This window comes from Salmo trutta, chromosome 6 (assembly GCF_901001165.1).
Source record: "Salmo trutta chromosome 6, fSalTru1.1, whole genome shotgun sequence".
In the NCBI taxonomy this organism is placed as follows: Eukaryota; Metazoa; Chordata; class Actinopteri; order Salmoniformes; family Salmonidae; genus Salmo; species Salmo trutta.
In genome coordinates this window covers 43,779,970-43,792,441 of record NC_042962.1, presented here as the reverse complement: position 1 = coordinate 43,792,441, position 12,472 = coordinate 43,779,970, and the positions used below count along the sequence as shown (strand labels likewise).

At 42.5% G+C, this 12,472-nt stretch overlaps 1 protein-coding gene across 3 annotated transcripts; it reads left to right on the top strand.

The window, feature by feature from the left end:
• The first annotated feature begins 145 nt into the window (after positions 1-145).
• LOC115195970 (basic leucine zipper and W2 domain-containing protein 1-A) lies at positions 146-11,255 on the top strand. Of its 3 annotated transcripts, none has more exons than XM_029756366.1 (12): positions 146-288; positions 1,049-1,122; positions 1,229-1,405; positions 1,640-1,734; positions 1,884-1,949; positions 2,103-2,238; positions 2,541-2,650; positions 7,742-7,912; positions 9,090-9,236; positions 9,880-10,018; positions 10,237-10,356; positions 10,474-11,255. In XM_029756366.1, the coding sequence occupies exons 2-12, from the start codon at positions 1,059-1,061 to the stop codon at positions 10,503-10,505; spliced, it is 1,257 nt and encodes a 418-aa protein (XP_029612226.1). In that variant the 5' UTR covers positions 146-288; positions 1,049-1,058; the 3' UTR covers positions 10,506-11,255. The 3 variants fall into 3 exon arrangements, with proteins under 3 accessions (XP_029612226.1, XP_029612225.1, XP_029612227.1); XM_029756365.1 differs by having other exon boundaries at positions 10,234-10,356; XM_029756367.1 differs by lacking the exons at positions 146-288; positions 1,049-1,122; positions 1,640-1,734 and having other exon boundaries at positions 1,328-1,405; positions 10,234-10,356.
• The last annotated feature ends 1,217 nt before the right edge of the window (positions 11,256-12,472 follow it).

Genomic DNA, 12,472 nt, shown 5'->3' with positions numbered 1-12,472 from the left:
TGGCATTGGCCAACGTCACATGGTTTGAGCTTGACAATCATTTACACACATTATCAAACAAAGTTATATCATGACAAAGAAACATTACATATATCCCCCCCACACAAAGTCAGCTCTCCTGACCAGATAAAGTGACACCATAGAGCCATATTTAAATACGCATGCGTACTTGCGAAAACCGGTCATTAGTTGGTTCTGGAAAGGGTATTTTTGTTAGGTCGATAGGACTGAATTCGGGTGTTTTGAATTTGTTCTTTCTCTAACCGTTTTTTATCTGCATACATTTCGGTAGGTGACCTGCATATTTTGCACATTCGGTTGATAATGTAATCTACACATGTGTCTGTTTAAACCAACATTGGCTAGCTAGCAAAGTATTGTAGCTAGATATCTTTTTCCTGCATTGTTAGCTAGCAAGCACAACTTCGCTACCTAACAAACTAAATGGCTAACATAACGTTGGCTATCATATCGGAAGAACTGACTTTGTAGATATGGCACGTTGAAACACAGGCTTTATTTATCTACCCACTGTAGAGACACTTAGTTGCCCATGATATTTGATAATCAGACGTGAATATCGACGTCCTTTGTTCCAAGTTTTGTTAGCATTACAGGAAATTGTTAGCTAAAGTTAGCTACTATGGGAGTTTCGCAGGTGCCACACGAACTAGCAAGGCCTGTCTGAACGGGCTCATGGCCGGAAAGTCCCGGTACTCATACTAAAGCCTACCATCTTGGATGGCAACTAAGCAGGCTAGCTAACTAACTTCACCTAAGTACATTTTGACTGTATTTTATATTCATCATGACAAAGCCAGGTTAATGTCAACTTTGAAAAATCTTCAAATTACCAGATGTAGCTTGCTAATTAGCTAGCTACAATATAGCCAGAACAAGGCATAGCATAGCTCTCGCATGGGCCTAACGTTACAGAAATCCTGTTGGGCAGAGCACGTTTCCAACTAGCTATACATAGCCTGCTAATGTTGACTAATTATCTTGACGTTGCGCAATCAGACGTTAATGTTAAACTTTTCTCATCCAGAGTGTCTTTTATGAATAATCAAAAGCAGCAAAAGCCAACGCTAACCGGCCAGCGTTTCAAAACGAGGAAAAGAGGTAAATTGGGCATCTTCATTGTCGACCAATTTTCCACTACTTGTTTGGTTCATCTAGCTATGTCAAAATGGTACCGGCTGTGAAATTATGACATGTTTTTCAACAGATGAAAAGGAGAGATTTGACCCTACTCAGTTTCAAGAAAGTATCGTACAAGGCTTGAATCAAACTGGATCTGATTTGGAAGCTGTTGCAAAATTCCTTGATGCCTCTGGCGCCAAGCTTGACTACCGCCGGTATGCAGAGACACTCTTTGACATCCTGGTGGCTGGCGGAATGCTTGGTGAGTACAGATCTTTAAGTAGTGTTGAAAGTCAGTAGCTTTCAGGGATCCCTTACCTCTTTCCAAAGTCCCACCCATCTGACCTTATTCTACAAAGCATTTTGAGATGGAGCAAGGATTCAAGGAAAGTTTTAGAGGAAGTGTAGTGTTGAGTAAGTTTCCATTCCATTTGGAAAGCTGCTGTTGTCCAGATCAGCGCACTGACACTCTTTCTCCCCCTTCACCTGTCTGCAGCCCCAGGAGGAAGTATATCTGACGACCTGACCCGCACCGAGTTCTGCCTCTTCACGGCACAAGAGGACCTTGAGACAATGCAAGCATATGCTCAGGTAAGAGGATGTGGAAAAGGTTTATTACTGCAAAGTATCTATATCCAACTACAGAGATGCATCTGTCAAGAAGCTCTACCCAGCTAATCAATGCTGTATAATAACACATTTACCACAATGTCACATCTTACTTTGTTTTGGACTTGTAGGTTTTTAACAAGCTGATCCGGCGTTACAAGTACCTGGAGAAAGGGTTTGAGGAGGAGATCAAGAAGGTGAGACAGTTTGTTTGAACTCCTGCTTGGCAGTTGGCACTGAATGTTACACACAATGGAACCTGCATAAACTGTTTGAATGGGATATTTTATTTTCACAACAAAGAACTAAAACATTTACCCTGCAGGCTCATTGTTTTATCTACTCCGCAGTTGCTGCTGTTTTTAAAAGGGTTCACCGAATCAGAACGCAACAAGCTGGCTATGCTCACTGGCATACTGTTGGCCAATGGAAACATATCAGCCGCCGTCATTGGAAGTCTCTTCAACGAGAACGTGGTCAAAGAGGGTGAGTGTCTGCCAGCCCACCACTATCTTTACCTGGACCTGTCCAATGAGAGCTGCTTGTTTTCATTTTTTCCAAATGTTTGGTTACGGTTGCCCCAAATGAACATGGCCCTCTTCACTGGAAATCCACCTTTTTGTTAAATGGTCTCTGAAATGGACACAGTATTCAGGCAAGTAATGTATTTTGTATGAACCCAATGTGTCTGAAACGAACATGTTTTTAGTTCATACAAAATAGTGATTTGAGTGCTGTTCATTGCAGGGTACCTGCTGCTTTGACTGTTGCTTTATCACTGTTTGCAGGAGTATCTGCAGCCTTTGCTGTCAAACTGTTCAAGTCCTGGATCTATGAAAGGGACATCAATGCTGTTGCTGTCGCTCTCCGCAAAGTCAGCATGGACAACAGGCTGATGGTAAAGCTACAATTCCTTACTTTATATTTTTTGTCCCTCTCCAAGGATACCAATACATATAGAAGAGTAAGAGGAGGTTTCCTCAACACAGATTAAAGGGCTAGTTCTCCAAAATGATATACATTTCCTTACAACATTTAATGGCACTGGAGAGGATGGCTGATGTTTTATTGGCTTTTAACCAACCGTGCTATTTTGTTTGATTTTTCGCATTGTTTGTAACTTATTTTGTACATAATGTTGTTGCTGCTACTGTCTCTTATGACCGAAAGGAGCTTCTGGACACCAGAACAGCGTTTACTCACCTTGAATTGGACTAAGAATTCATCTTTAATGAGTCTCAGACGAGAGGGATTTACTCCAGACACCCGAACAGGCCCTCATCCCCGTCATTCACAGGAGGAGGAGACAGATTTCGCGGAAGGAGATCGGGGTGCCTTGTGAGGATCAGGCGAGGAGTGGCTAATCTGCCTTTGCCATTCGTACTATTAGCCAATGTACAATCGCTGGAAAATAAATGGGATGAACTAAAAGCATGTATATTCTACCAACGGGACATTAAACTGTAATATCTTACGTTTCACAGAGTCATGGCTAAATGACGACATGATTAATACAGCTGGCGGGTTATACACGTGATCGGCAGGGTAGAACAACATCCTCTTAAGACGAGGGGTAGCGGTCTATGTATATTTGTAAACAACAGCTGGTGCACGGTATCTAAGGAAGTCTCAAGGTTGAGCTTGCCTGAGGTAGAGTATCTCATGATAAGCTGTAAACAACACTATCTACCTAGAGTTTTCATATGTATTTTTTGTAGCCTGCATACCACCACAGACTGATGCTGTCACTAAGACGGCACTCAATGAGCTGTATACTGCCATAAGCAAACAGGAAAACGCTCATCCAGAGGCGATGCTCCTTCTGCCGGGGAATTTAATGCAGGGAAACTTAAATCAGTTTACCTCATTTCTATCAGCATGTTAAATGTGCAACCAGAGAGAGGGAATTCTATCCTCCTGATTCCTGCTTACAAGCAAAAATTTAAGCCGGAAGCACCAGTGACCCGGTCAATAATTTTTTTTTTTTTTTTTAAGTGGTCAGATGAGGCTGATGCTAAACTTCAGGACTGTTTTGCTAGCACAGACTGGAATATTTTCCGTGACTCTTCCGATGGCATTAATGAGTACACCATATCTGTCACTGGCTTCATCAATAAGTGCATCGACGACATCGTCCCCACAGTGACTACGTACATACCAGAAGCCATGGATTACAGGCAACATCATCACTAAGCTGAAGGGTAGAGCTGCCTCATTCAAGGAGCGGGACTAACCTTGAAGCCTATAAGAAATCCCGCTATGCCCTCCAACGAACCATCAAACAGGCAAAGCGTCAATACAGGACTAAGATCGAATCGTACTGCACCGACACTGGTCGGATGTGGCAGGGCTCGCAAACTATTAGACTACAAGAGAAGCAGAGCCGAGAGCTGCCCAGTCACACGAGCCTACCAGACGAGCTAAATAACTTCTATGCTCGCTTTGAGGAAAGTGACACTGAAACATGCATGAGAGCATCATCTGTTACGGATGACTGTGATCACTCTCTCCGCAGCCGATGTGAGTAAGACCTTTAAACAGGTCAACGTTCACAAGGCCGCAGGGCCAAACGGATTACCAGGACGTGTTCTCCAAGCATGCGCTGACCAACTGGCAAGTGTCTTCACTGACATTTTCAACCTGTCTGAGTCTGTAATACCGACATGTTTTAACCTCTCTGGGGTATGTGACACACTATTCAACAGCCAGTGAAATAGCAGGGTGGCAAATTCAAAACAACAAATCTCATAATTCAAATTTCTCAAACATACAACTATGATATCCCATTTTAAAGATGCACTTCTCGTTAATCCAACCACATTGTCCGATTTCAAAAAGGCTTTACGGCGAAAGCATAACATTAGATTATGTTAGGACAGCACCTAAACAAGAAAAACCACACAGCCATTTTCCAAGCAAGGAGAGGCGTCACAAAAACCAGAAATACAGCTAAAATTAATCACTAACCTTTGATCTTTATCAGATGGCACTCATAGGACTTCATGTTACACAATACATGTATGTTTTACTCAATAAAGTTCATATTTATATCCAAAAACCCCATTTTTACATTGGCGTGTAATGTTCAGAAATGTTTAGCCTCCCAAAACTTCCGGTGAATGAGCACATCAATTTACAGAAATACTCATCATAAACGTTGATAAAATATTCAACAGTTAAAGAATTATAGATACACTTCTTAATGCAACCGCTGTGTCAGATTTCAAAAAAGCTTTACGGCGAAAGCAAATTTTGCAATCTGAGTACAGCGCTCAGATATCAAAACAAGACATACAGATACCCGCCATTTGAGTCAACAGAAATGACAAAAATTACATTATAAATATTCACTTAACTTTGATCTTCATCGGAATGCACTCCCAGGAATCCCGCGTTTAGTGCACTACTCCAAATGCAGGAAGCGCGCGCAAAATGTCACGACAAAGTCAAAAAAAGTTATTTTACGTTCGTAGAAACATATCAAACAATGTATAGCATCAATCTTTAGGATGTTTTTATAATAAATCTTAAGTAATATTCCAACCGGACAATTCCAATGTCTTCAAAAAAGAAAAGGAACACAGCTAACTCTCACGGGAGTGCGCGCCTCTGAGCTCATGTCATTTTCCCAGTCTACTTCCAGGAGCTTTTGTTCTCTCCCTATTCACAGTAGTAGTATGAAACAGCGTTCTAAAGACTGTTGACATCTAGTGGAAGCCTTAGGAAGTGCAAAATGAACCCTAAGTCACTGTATAGGCAATCACTTGAAAAACTACAAACCTCAGATTTCCACACTTCCTGGTTGGATTAATCTCAGGTTTTTGCCTGTCATATGAGTTCTGTTATACTCACAGACATAATTCAAACAGTTTTAGAAACATCAGTGTTTTCTATCCAAATCTACTAATAATATGCATATCCTACCTTCTGAGCCTGAGTAGCAGGCAGTTTACTACGGGCACGCCTTTCATCCGGACGTCAAAATACTGCCCCCTACCCTAGAAAAGTTAAGCAGACCACCATAGTCCATGTGCCCAAGAACACTAGGGTAACCTGCCTAAATGACTACTGACCCATAGCACTCACATTAGTAGCCATGAAGTGCTTTGAAAAGCTGGCCATGGTTCACGTCAACACCATTATCCCAGAAACCCTAGACCCACTCCAATTTGCATACCGCCCCAACAGCTCCACAGATGATGTAATCTCTATTGCGCTCCACACTGCCCTTTCACACATGGACAAAAGGAACACCTATGTGAGAATGCTATCCATTGACTACAGCTCAGTGTTCAACACCATAGTGCCCTCAAGCTCATCACTAAGCTAAGGACCCTGGGACTAAACACCTCCCTCTGTAACTGGATCCTGGACTTTCTGATGGGCTGCCCCCAAGTGGTAAGGGTACATAACAACACATCCTCAACACGAGGGCCCCTCAGGGGTGCATGCTCCTGTACTCCCTGTTCACTCGTGACTGCATGGCCAGGCCCGACACCATTAAGTTTTCCGATGACACAACAGTGGTAGGTCTGATCACTGACAACGACGAGACGGCCTATAGGGAGGTCAGAGACCTGACCGTGTGGTGCAAGGACAATAACCTCTCCTTCAACGTGATCAAGACAAAGGAGATGATTGTGGACTATAGGAAAAGGAGGACTGAGCACGCCCTCATTGACGGGGCTGTAGTGGAGCAGGTTGAGCGCTTCAAGTTCCTTGGCATCCACATCACCAGCATTCTAACATGGTCCAAGCACACCAAGACAGTTGTGAAGAGGCCACGACAAAATCTATTCCCCCTCAGGAGACTGAAAATATTTGACATGGGTCCTCAGATCCTCAGGTTCTACAGCTGCACCATCGAGAGCATCCTGACTGGTTGCGTCACTTCCTGGTATGGCAACTGCTCGGCCTCCGACCGCATGGCACTACGGAGGGTACGGCCCAGGCTTCTAAACAGCTTCTACCCCCCTAAATCATAAGACTCATGAACATCTAATCAAATGGCTACCCAGACTATTTGCGTTGCCCCCCCCCCCCACGCTGCTGCTACTTATTATCTATGCATAGTCACTTTAACTCTACCTACATGTACATATTACCTCGACTAACCGGTGCCCCCTGCACATTGACTCTGTACCGGTACCCTCTGTATATAACCTCACTATTGTTATTTTACTGCTGCTCTTTAATTATTTCTTTTATTTATTTTATTAACTGCGTTGTTTAAAGGCGTGTAAGTAAGCATTTCACTAAGGTCTATTACATGTATTTGGCGCATGTGACAAATAAAATTTTATTTGATTACCCTGTAAGCCACGTGTCATACTAATTCCACGGACACCCGCAGACACTCGGCCGTTCACCGTTCCGTTGTACTTGATTGAGTTAAGGTCACTATTTAGTAAGGCACTCCCCTCACCTGCTTGTCTAGGTCTTAATTGAAGTAAAAACCAGCAGGCACTAGGCCCTCCATGGAATGAGTTTGACACCTGCTGTATGCAGTCTATGCTTTGGTATCCCTGGCACTGTTTCCATACGATAACATTTTAGCATTTGTGTCACATCCCATTAGTCGTGGCACCGATATTAAACATTTCACAACATTTTCAAATCATCTATAAGTGACTTTGAGCTTCACAATCAATTTGAGATACTTTTGGATGATTTGGACATGATGTGCGAAGAATGCTAATCGGCCCCGTGACTTTTTAATGCTGAAACGTTAGCGTGTTGAAATGGTGCGAGGGATACTAAACCAAAGCATGGATTTCTGTCATACCTTATCCGTAGACTGCTTACAGGGTAAGGAAGCAAGTATGCTTTTGTAATTTGTGTGAACTATCCCTTCAAGACTAGTCGTAGTCTAAAAACCTTCCATGGAGATGGTATGTTAAACCAGCTTAAGTTTTTATATAGGCCTTTAGATTTAAAACAAAATAAATATTGAATGGGAACTAATTACTTGTATCGATATCTGTCACAGGAGCTCTTTCCTGCCAACAAGCGGAGCTGTGAGCATTTTTCAAAGTACTTCACTGATGCGGGACTGAAGGAGCTGTCAGACTTTGCCAGGAACCAGGAGGCCATCGGGTCCCGTAAGGAGCTGCAGAAAGAGCTCCAAGAGATGATGGCCCGTGGGGACAACTTCAAAGATGTGAGACTTATTCTTATACCGTGGGCCAAAAGTATTGGGACAGTGACACATTTGTGTTGTTTTGACTCTACTGCATGCAGCACTTGGTATTTGAATTACAATGACAGATTCAAGTGCAGACTGTCCGCTTTCATTTGAGAGTGTTTTCATAGATCGGGTGAACCATTTGAGAAATTACAGCACTTTTTGTACATAGTCCCCACTTTTTTTAAAGGACAAAGTATTGAAACAAATTCACTTGTGTATTTAAGTAGTCAACAATTTAGTATTTGGTCCCGTATTCCTAGCATGCAACGATTGTAGCACAATGCCCAAGAAGACTAGAGGCTGTAATCGCTACCAAAGGTGCTTCAACAAAATACTAAGTAAATGGTCTAGTAACTAGTTTTGCACTGTACAGTTCATATAAGGAAATAATTCATATAAAAAATATTCATTTTAGGCTTATCTATGGATTTCACATGACTAGGGGCGCAGCCATGGGTGGCCCTAGGAGGGCATCAGCCCACCCACTCGGGAGCCAGGCACACCCACTGGGGAGCCAGACCCAGCCAATCAGAATGAGTTTTTCTCCACAAAATGACTTTATTATAGACAGAGAAACTCCTCAGTTTCATCAGCGTTCCGGGTGGCTGGTCTCTACCGATCCCGTAGGCGAAGAAGCCGGTTGTGGAGGTTCTGGGCTCACGTGGTTACACATGGTCTGCGGTAGTGAGGCTGGAAGTACTGCAAAATTCTCTAAATTGACTTATAGTAGGGAAATTAACTTTCAATTCTCTGGCGACAGCTCTGGTGGACATTCCTCTAGTCTGCATGCGAATTGCACGCTCCCTCAACTTGAGACAACTGTGTACGTATGACATAACTGCACATTTTAGTGGCCTTTTGTCCTCAGCACACGGTGCACCTGTGTAATGAGCATGCTGTTTAATCAGCTTCTTGATATGCCACAACTGTCAGGTAGATGGATTACATTGGCAAAGGAGAAATGCTCACTAACAGGGAAGTAAACTAATTAAAATGTTTTTTGGTGTGTATGGAGAAAATCTGTTTTTAGTTTTTTCTGGCTCATGAAACATGGGACCAACACTTTACATGTTGCATTTATATTTTTGTTCAGTGTATATATGCTTGATAGCTGGGCATTGTTCATTGACATGTTCCCTGCTGTGTTTAGATAATTGCCTACGTAAGGGAGGAGATGAAGAAGACCAGCATCTCTGAACAACTGATGATCGGAATCGTGTGGTCCAGTGTCATGAGCTGTGTGGAATGGAACAAGAAGGAAGAGCTGGTCTGCGAACAATCTATCAAACACTTGAAGGTAAATGCTTTGTAACTAGATTTCTGCGGTCTTGAACCTGTTTCTCAATGAGACAAACCTAGATGAAGGTTACATTAGTTGCTGCTAAATTAACTTCAGATCAGTGTTTTTTGGAACTGTATAGTATTGGAAGAGGAGGGTGGGGCGGTAGTAATATGGGCCAGATTGGAGCGTGATTAGGTTTTAGTTGGCTGGTTTTAGTCCAGTCAACCACCTTGTGCCCCCCCCCCCCCCGTATAGCGATTAAGAGTGTTGGGCCAGTAACTGGAAGTTCGCTGGTTTAAATCCCCAAGCCGACTTGGTCAAAATACTGTCAATGTCCCCTTAAGCAAGGCACTTAACCCTAATTGCTCCTGTAAGTTGCTCTGGATAAGAGCATCTGCTAAATTACTTAAATGTAAATGTAGGTGCTTATATTGCTCCTGTGCTTGCCCCTGACATCTTGTCATTGCAACTAAGAACCTGTTCTTAATTGACTTGCATATTAGTAAATAAAGATTGGATGAATGGAAACTAATTGGTCCTCTCTCCACCACAGCAATAGTCCTCTCTTGGAGGTGTTCACCTCCCAAGGAGCCTCTGAGATCATCTAGTCTCTAACAATCCTTTACCCTAACCCCCTGTCTTTCTCTCTTCTCCACAGCAATACAGTCCTCTCCTGAAGGCATTCACCTCCCAGGGAGCCTCTGAGATCATCCTGCTGGTGAAAATCCAGGAGTACTGCTATGACAACATTCACTTCATGAAGGCCTTCCAGAAGATTGTGGTGCTCCTCTACAAAGGTGTGAGCCCTGGTTGAAAGTAGTGCACTATAAAGGGAATAGGGTGCCATTTTGGATTCAGCCTGTGTGTGTGTGGGGGGGGCACAATGGCTGTCATGTGACATGTCATTTAGGTATGTTCATTAGGTACCATGGTGTGCCCTTTATGGTGTGCTCTCATTACCTTTGACCTAACATTCTTATATTCCTTGTTATCGCCCCCTCTCCCAACACAGCAGATGTTTTGAGTGAAGAGGCCATTCTTAAGTGGTATGCAGAGGCCCACGTTGCTAAAGGAAAGAGCGTTTTCCTCGAGCAGATGAAGAAATTCGTTGAGTGGCTGAAAAATGCAGAGGAAGGTAAAAAGAAACGGCGTTTAATAGTAAATGGTCACCTTTTTGAAAAAGTTATCTTAATATTCATGTTCCTGTAAATTCTAATGTTCTGATTTGAGTCGACTCTTTTCTGTCTTCCAGAGTCTGAGTCCGAGGACGAAGAAGAGAACTGAGAACTCGTCCCTCCACATGTGCATTTTAAACAGCACAATAGGAGCAGTAGAATGTTTTTGTTACTGAAGTGCTAGTCTCTCCCAGTCCTGTTTTCTTATTTTACCTTCTGTTTTCTTTCACCCCTCTCCAACATTTACATTTTAACTCAAGGGCTGTGATGTGAACAGTACACTCCTTATTACATTTTGTTTTAAACTTACCCTTAATAGTTCACACGTATTGTGAATTAAAACCTCAATCATAAGATTAACAAATGAAGTGTTGATTTGTTTGGAAAGAAGCAGAAATGAACTCCCTTTATTAGTATTACTATTATGCCTTCTGTGTTTTGGAAATGGAACATTCCACTTGATTAAGATACTCTATTGATGTTGCTGCATCCAGTCTGATAACCATGATATCCCTGATACTGCTCTATCTGTTAATATTGCAGTAGTGCGCCTTCTTGCTATGTGACTTAAAGGCACCCTAAAATGACAAGTCATTGCCTTCTCGCCAAAGGATTTACCGGTAGCCCTATCCTCATGTTAGCTCCTTCCTGACCTTTGGCCTTTTGGACAAACCTGTAATGAACAGTTGAATTGGTGATCGGATGAACGTTGTGGCAGTGACTCATCTTGGCAGAACCACCTCTTGACCTGACTGACATCCTCTCTGGAAGATGCAATGCCAGCTAAGTAATATTGGTTAATTTCTTTAATCTGATTAAACCAATAATTTTTTAAAGAAATAAAGATGACTAAAATTCATATTGTTCTGATTTATTTATGGTATACATTTCTTGTATGTTTGGTGTGTAGCATTACAATCAATGACTAAACTTAGGTGCCTGCTATACTAATACAACTCCACCTGAGGTCCCAAATGCACACACAGCTTAATGTTATTACTGGGTAAACCTGATTTAATGTACTACACAATTTACAGGAATTGGTCTTGAGTGATTTTCTAAGGCTCTGTTTACACAGGCAGCACAATTCTGATCTTTTGCCCAATTTTTTATTTTATTTTACCTTTGTTTAACCAGGTAGGCAAGTTGAGAACAAGTTCTCATTTACAACTGCGACCTGGCCAAGATAAAGCAAAGCAGTTCGACACATACAACAACACAGTTTTACATGGAGTAAAACAAACATACAGTCAATAATACATTACAAAAACAAGTCTATATACAATGTGAGCAAATGAGGTGAGATAAGGGAGGTAAAGGCAATAAAAGGCCACGGTGGCAAAGTAAATACAATAGAGCAATTAAAAACACTGGAATTGTAGATTTGCAGTAGGTGAATGTGCAAAGTAGAAATACTTGGGTGCAAGGGAGCAAAATAACTAAATATAGTTGGGGATGAGGTAATTGTTTGGGCTATTTATAGATGGGCTATGTACAGGTGCAGTGATCTGTGAGCTGCTCTGACAGCTGGTGCTTAAAGTTGGTGAGGGAGATAAGTATTTCCAGTTTCAGAGATTTTTGTAATTCGTTCCAGTCATTGGCAGCAGAGAACTGGAAGGAGAGGCGGCCAAAGGAGGAATTGGCCCTGGGGGTGACCAGTGAAATACACCTGCTGGAGCGCATGCTAAGGGTGGGTGCTGCTATGGTGACCAGCGAGCTGAAATAAGGCAGGACTTTACCTAGCAGGGTCTTGTAGATGACCTGGAACCAGTGGGTTTGGCGACGAGTATGAAGCGAGGGCCAGCCAACAAGAGCGTATAGGTCGCAGTGGTGGGTAGTATATGGGGCTTTGGTGAAAAAACGGATGGCACTGTGATAGACTGCATCCAATTTGATGAATAGGGTGTTGGAGGCTATTTTGTAAATGACATCGCCGAAGTCGAGGATCGGTAGGATGGTCAGTTTTACAAGGGTATGTTTGGCAGCATGAGTAAAGGACGCTTTGTTGCGAAATCTAGAATTGGCTTCCTATTTAACTTTAGATTGGAGATGTTTGACGTGAGTCTGGAAGAAGAG

What these genes read in the sequence shown, in the direction of transcription:
- LOC115195970 (XM_029756365.1), top strand. Translation starts at nt 1,059, where the DNA reads ATGAATAATCAAAAGCAGCAAAAGCCAACGCTAACCGGCCAGCGTTTC. An exon ending in GTGGGGACAACTTCAAAGAT is followed by an intron (nt 7,913 to 9,089) that starts GTGAGACTTATT and finishes TGCTGTGTTTAG; the next exon opens with ATAATTGCCTACGTAAGGGA. An exon ending in TGTGGTGCTCCTCTACAAAG is followed by an intron (nt 10,019 to 10,233) that starts GTGTGAGCCCTG and finishes CTCCCAACACAG; the next exon opens with CAGATGTTTTGAGTGAAGAG.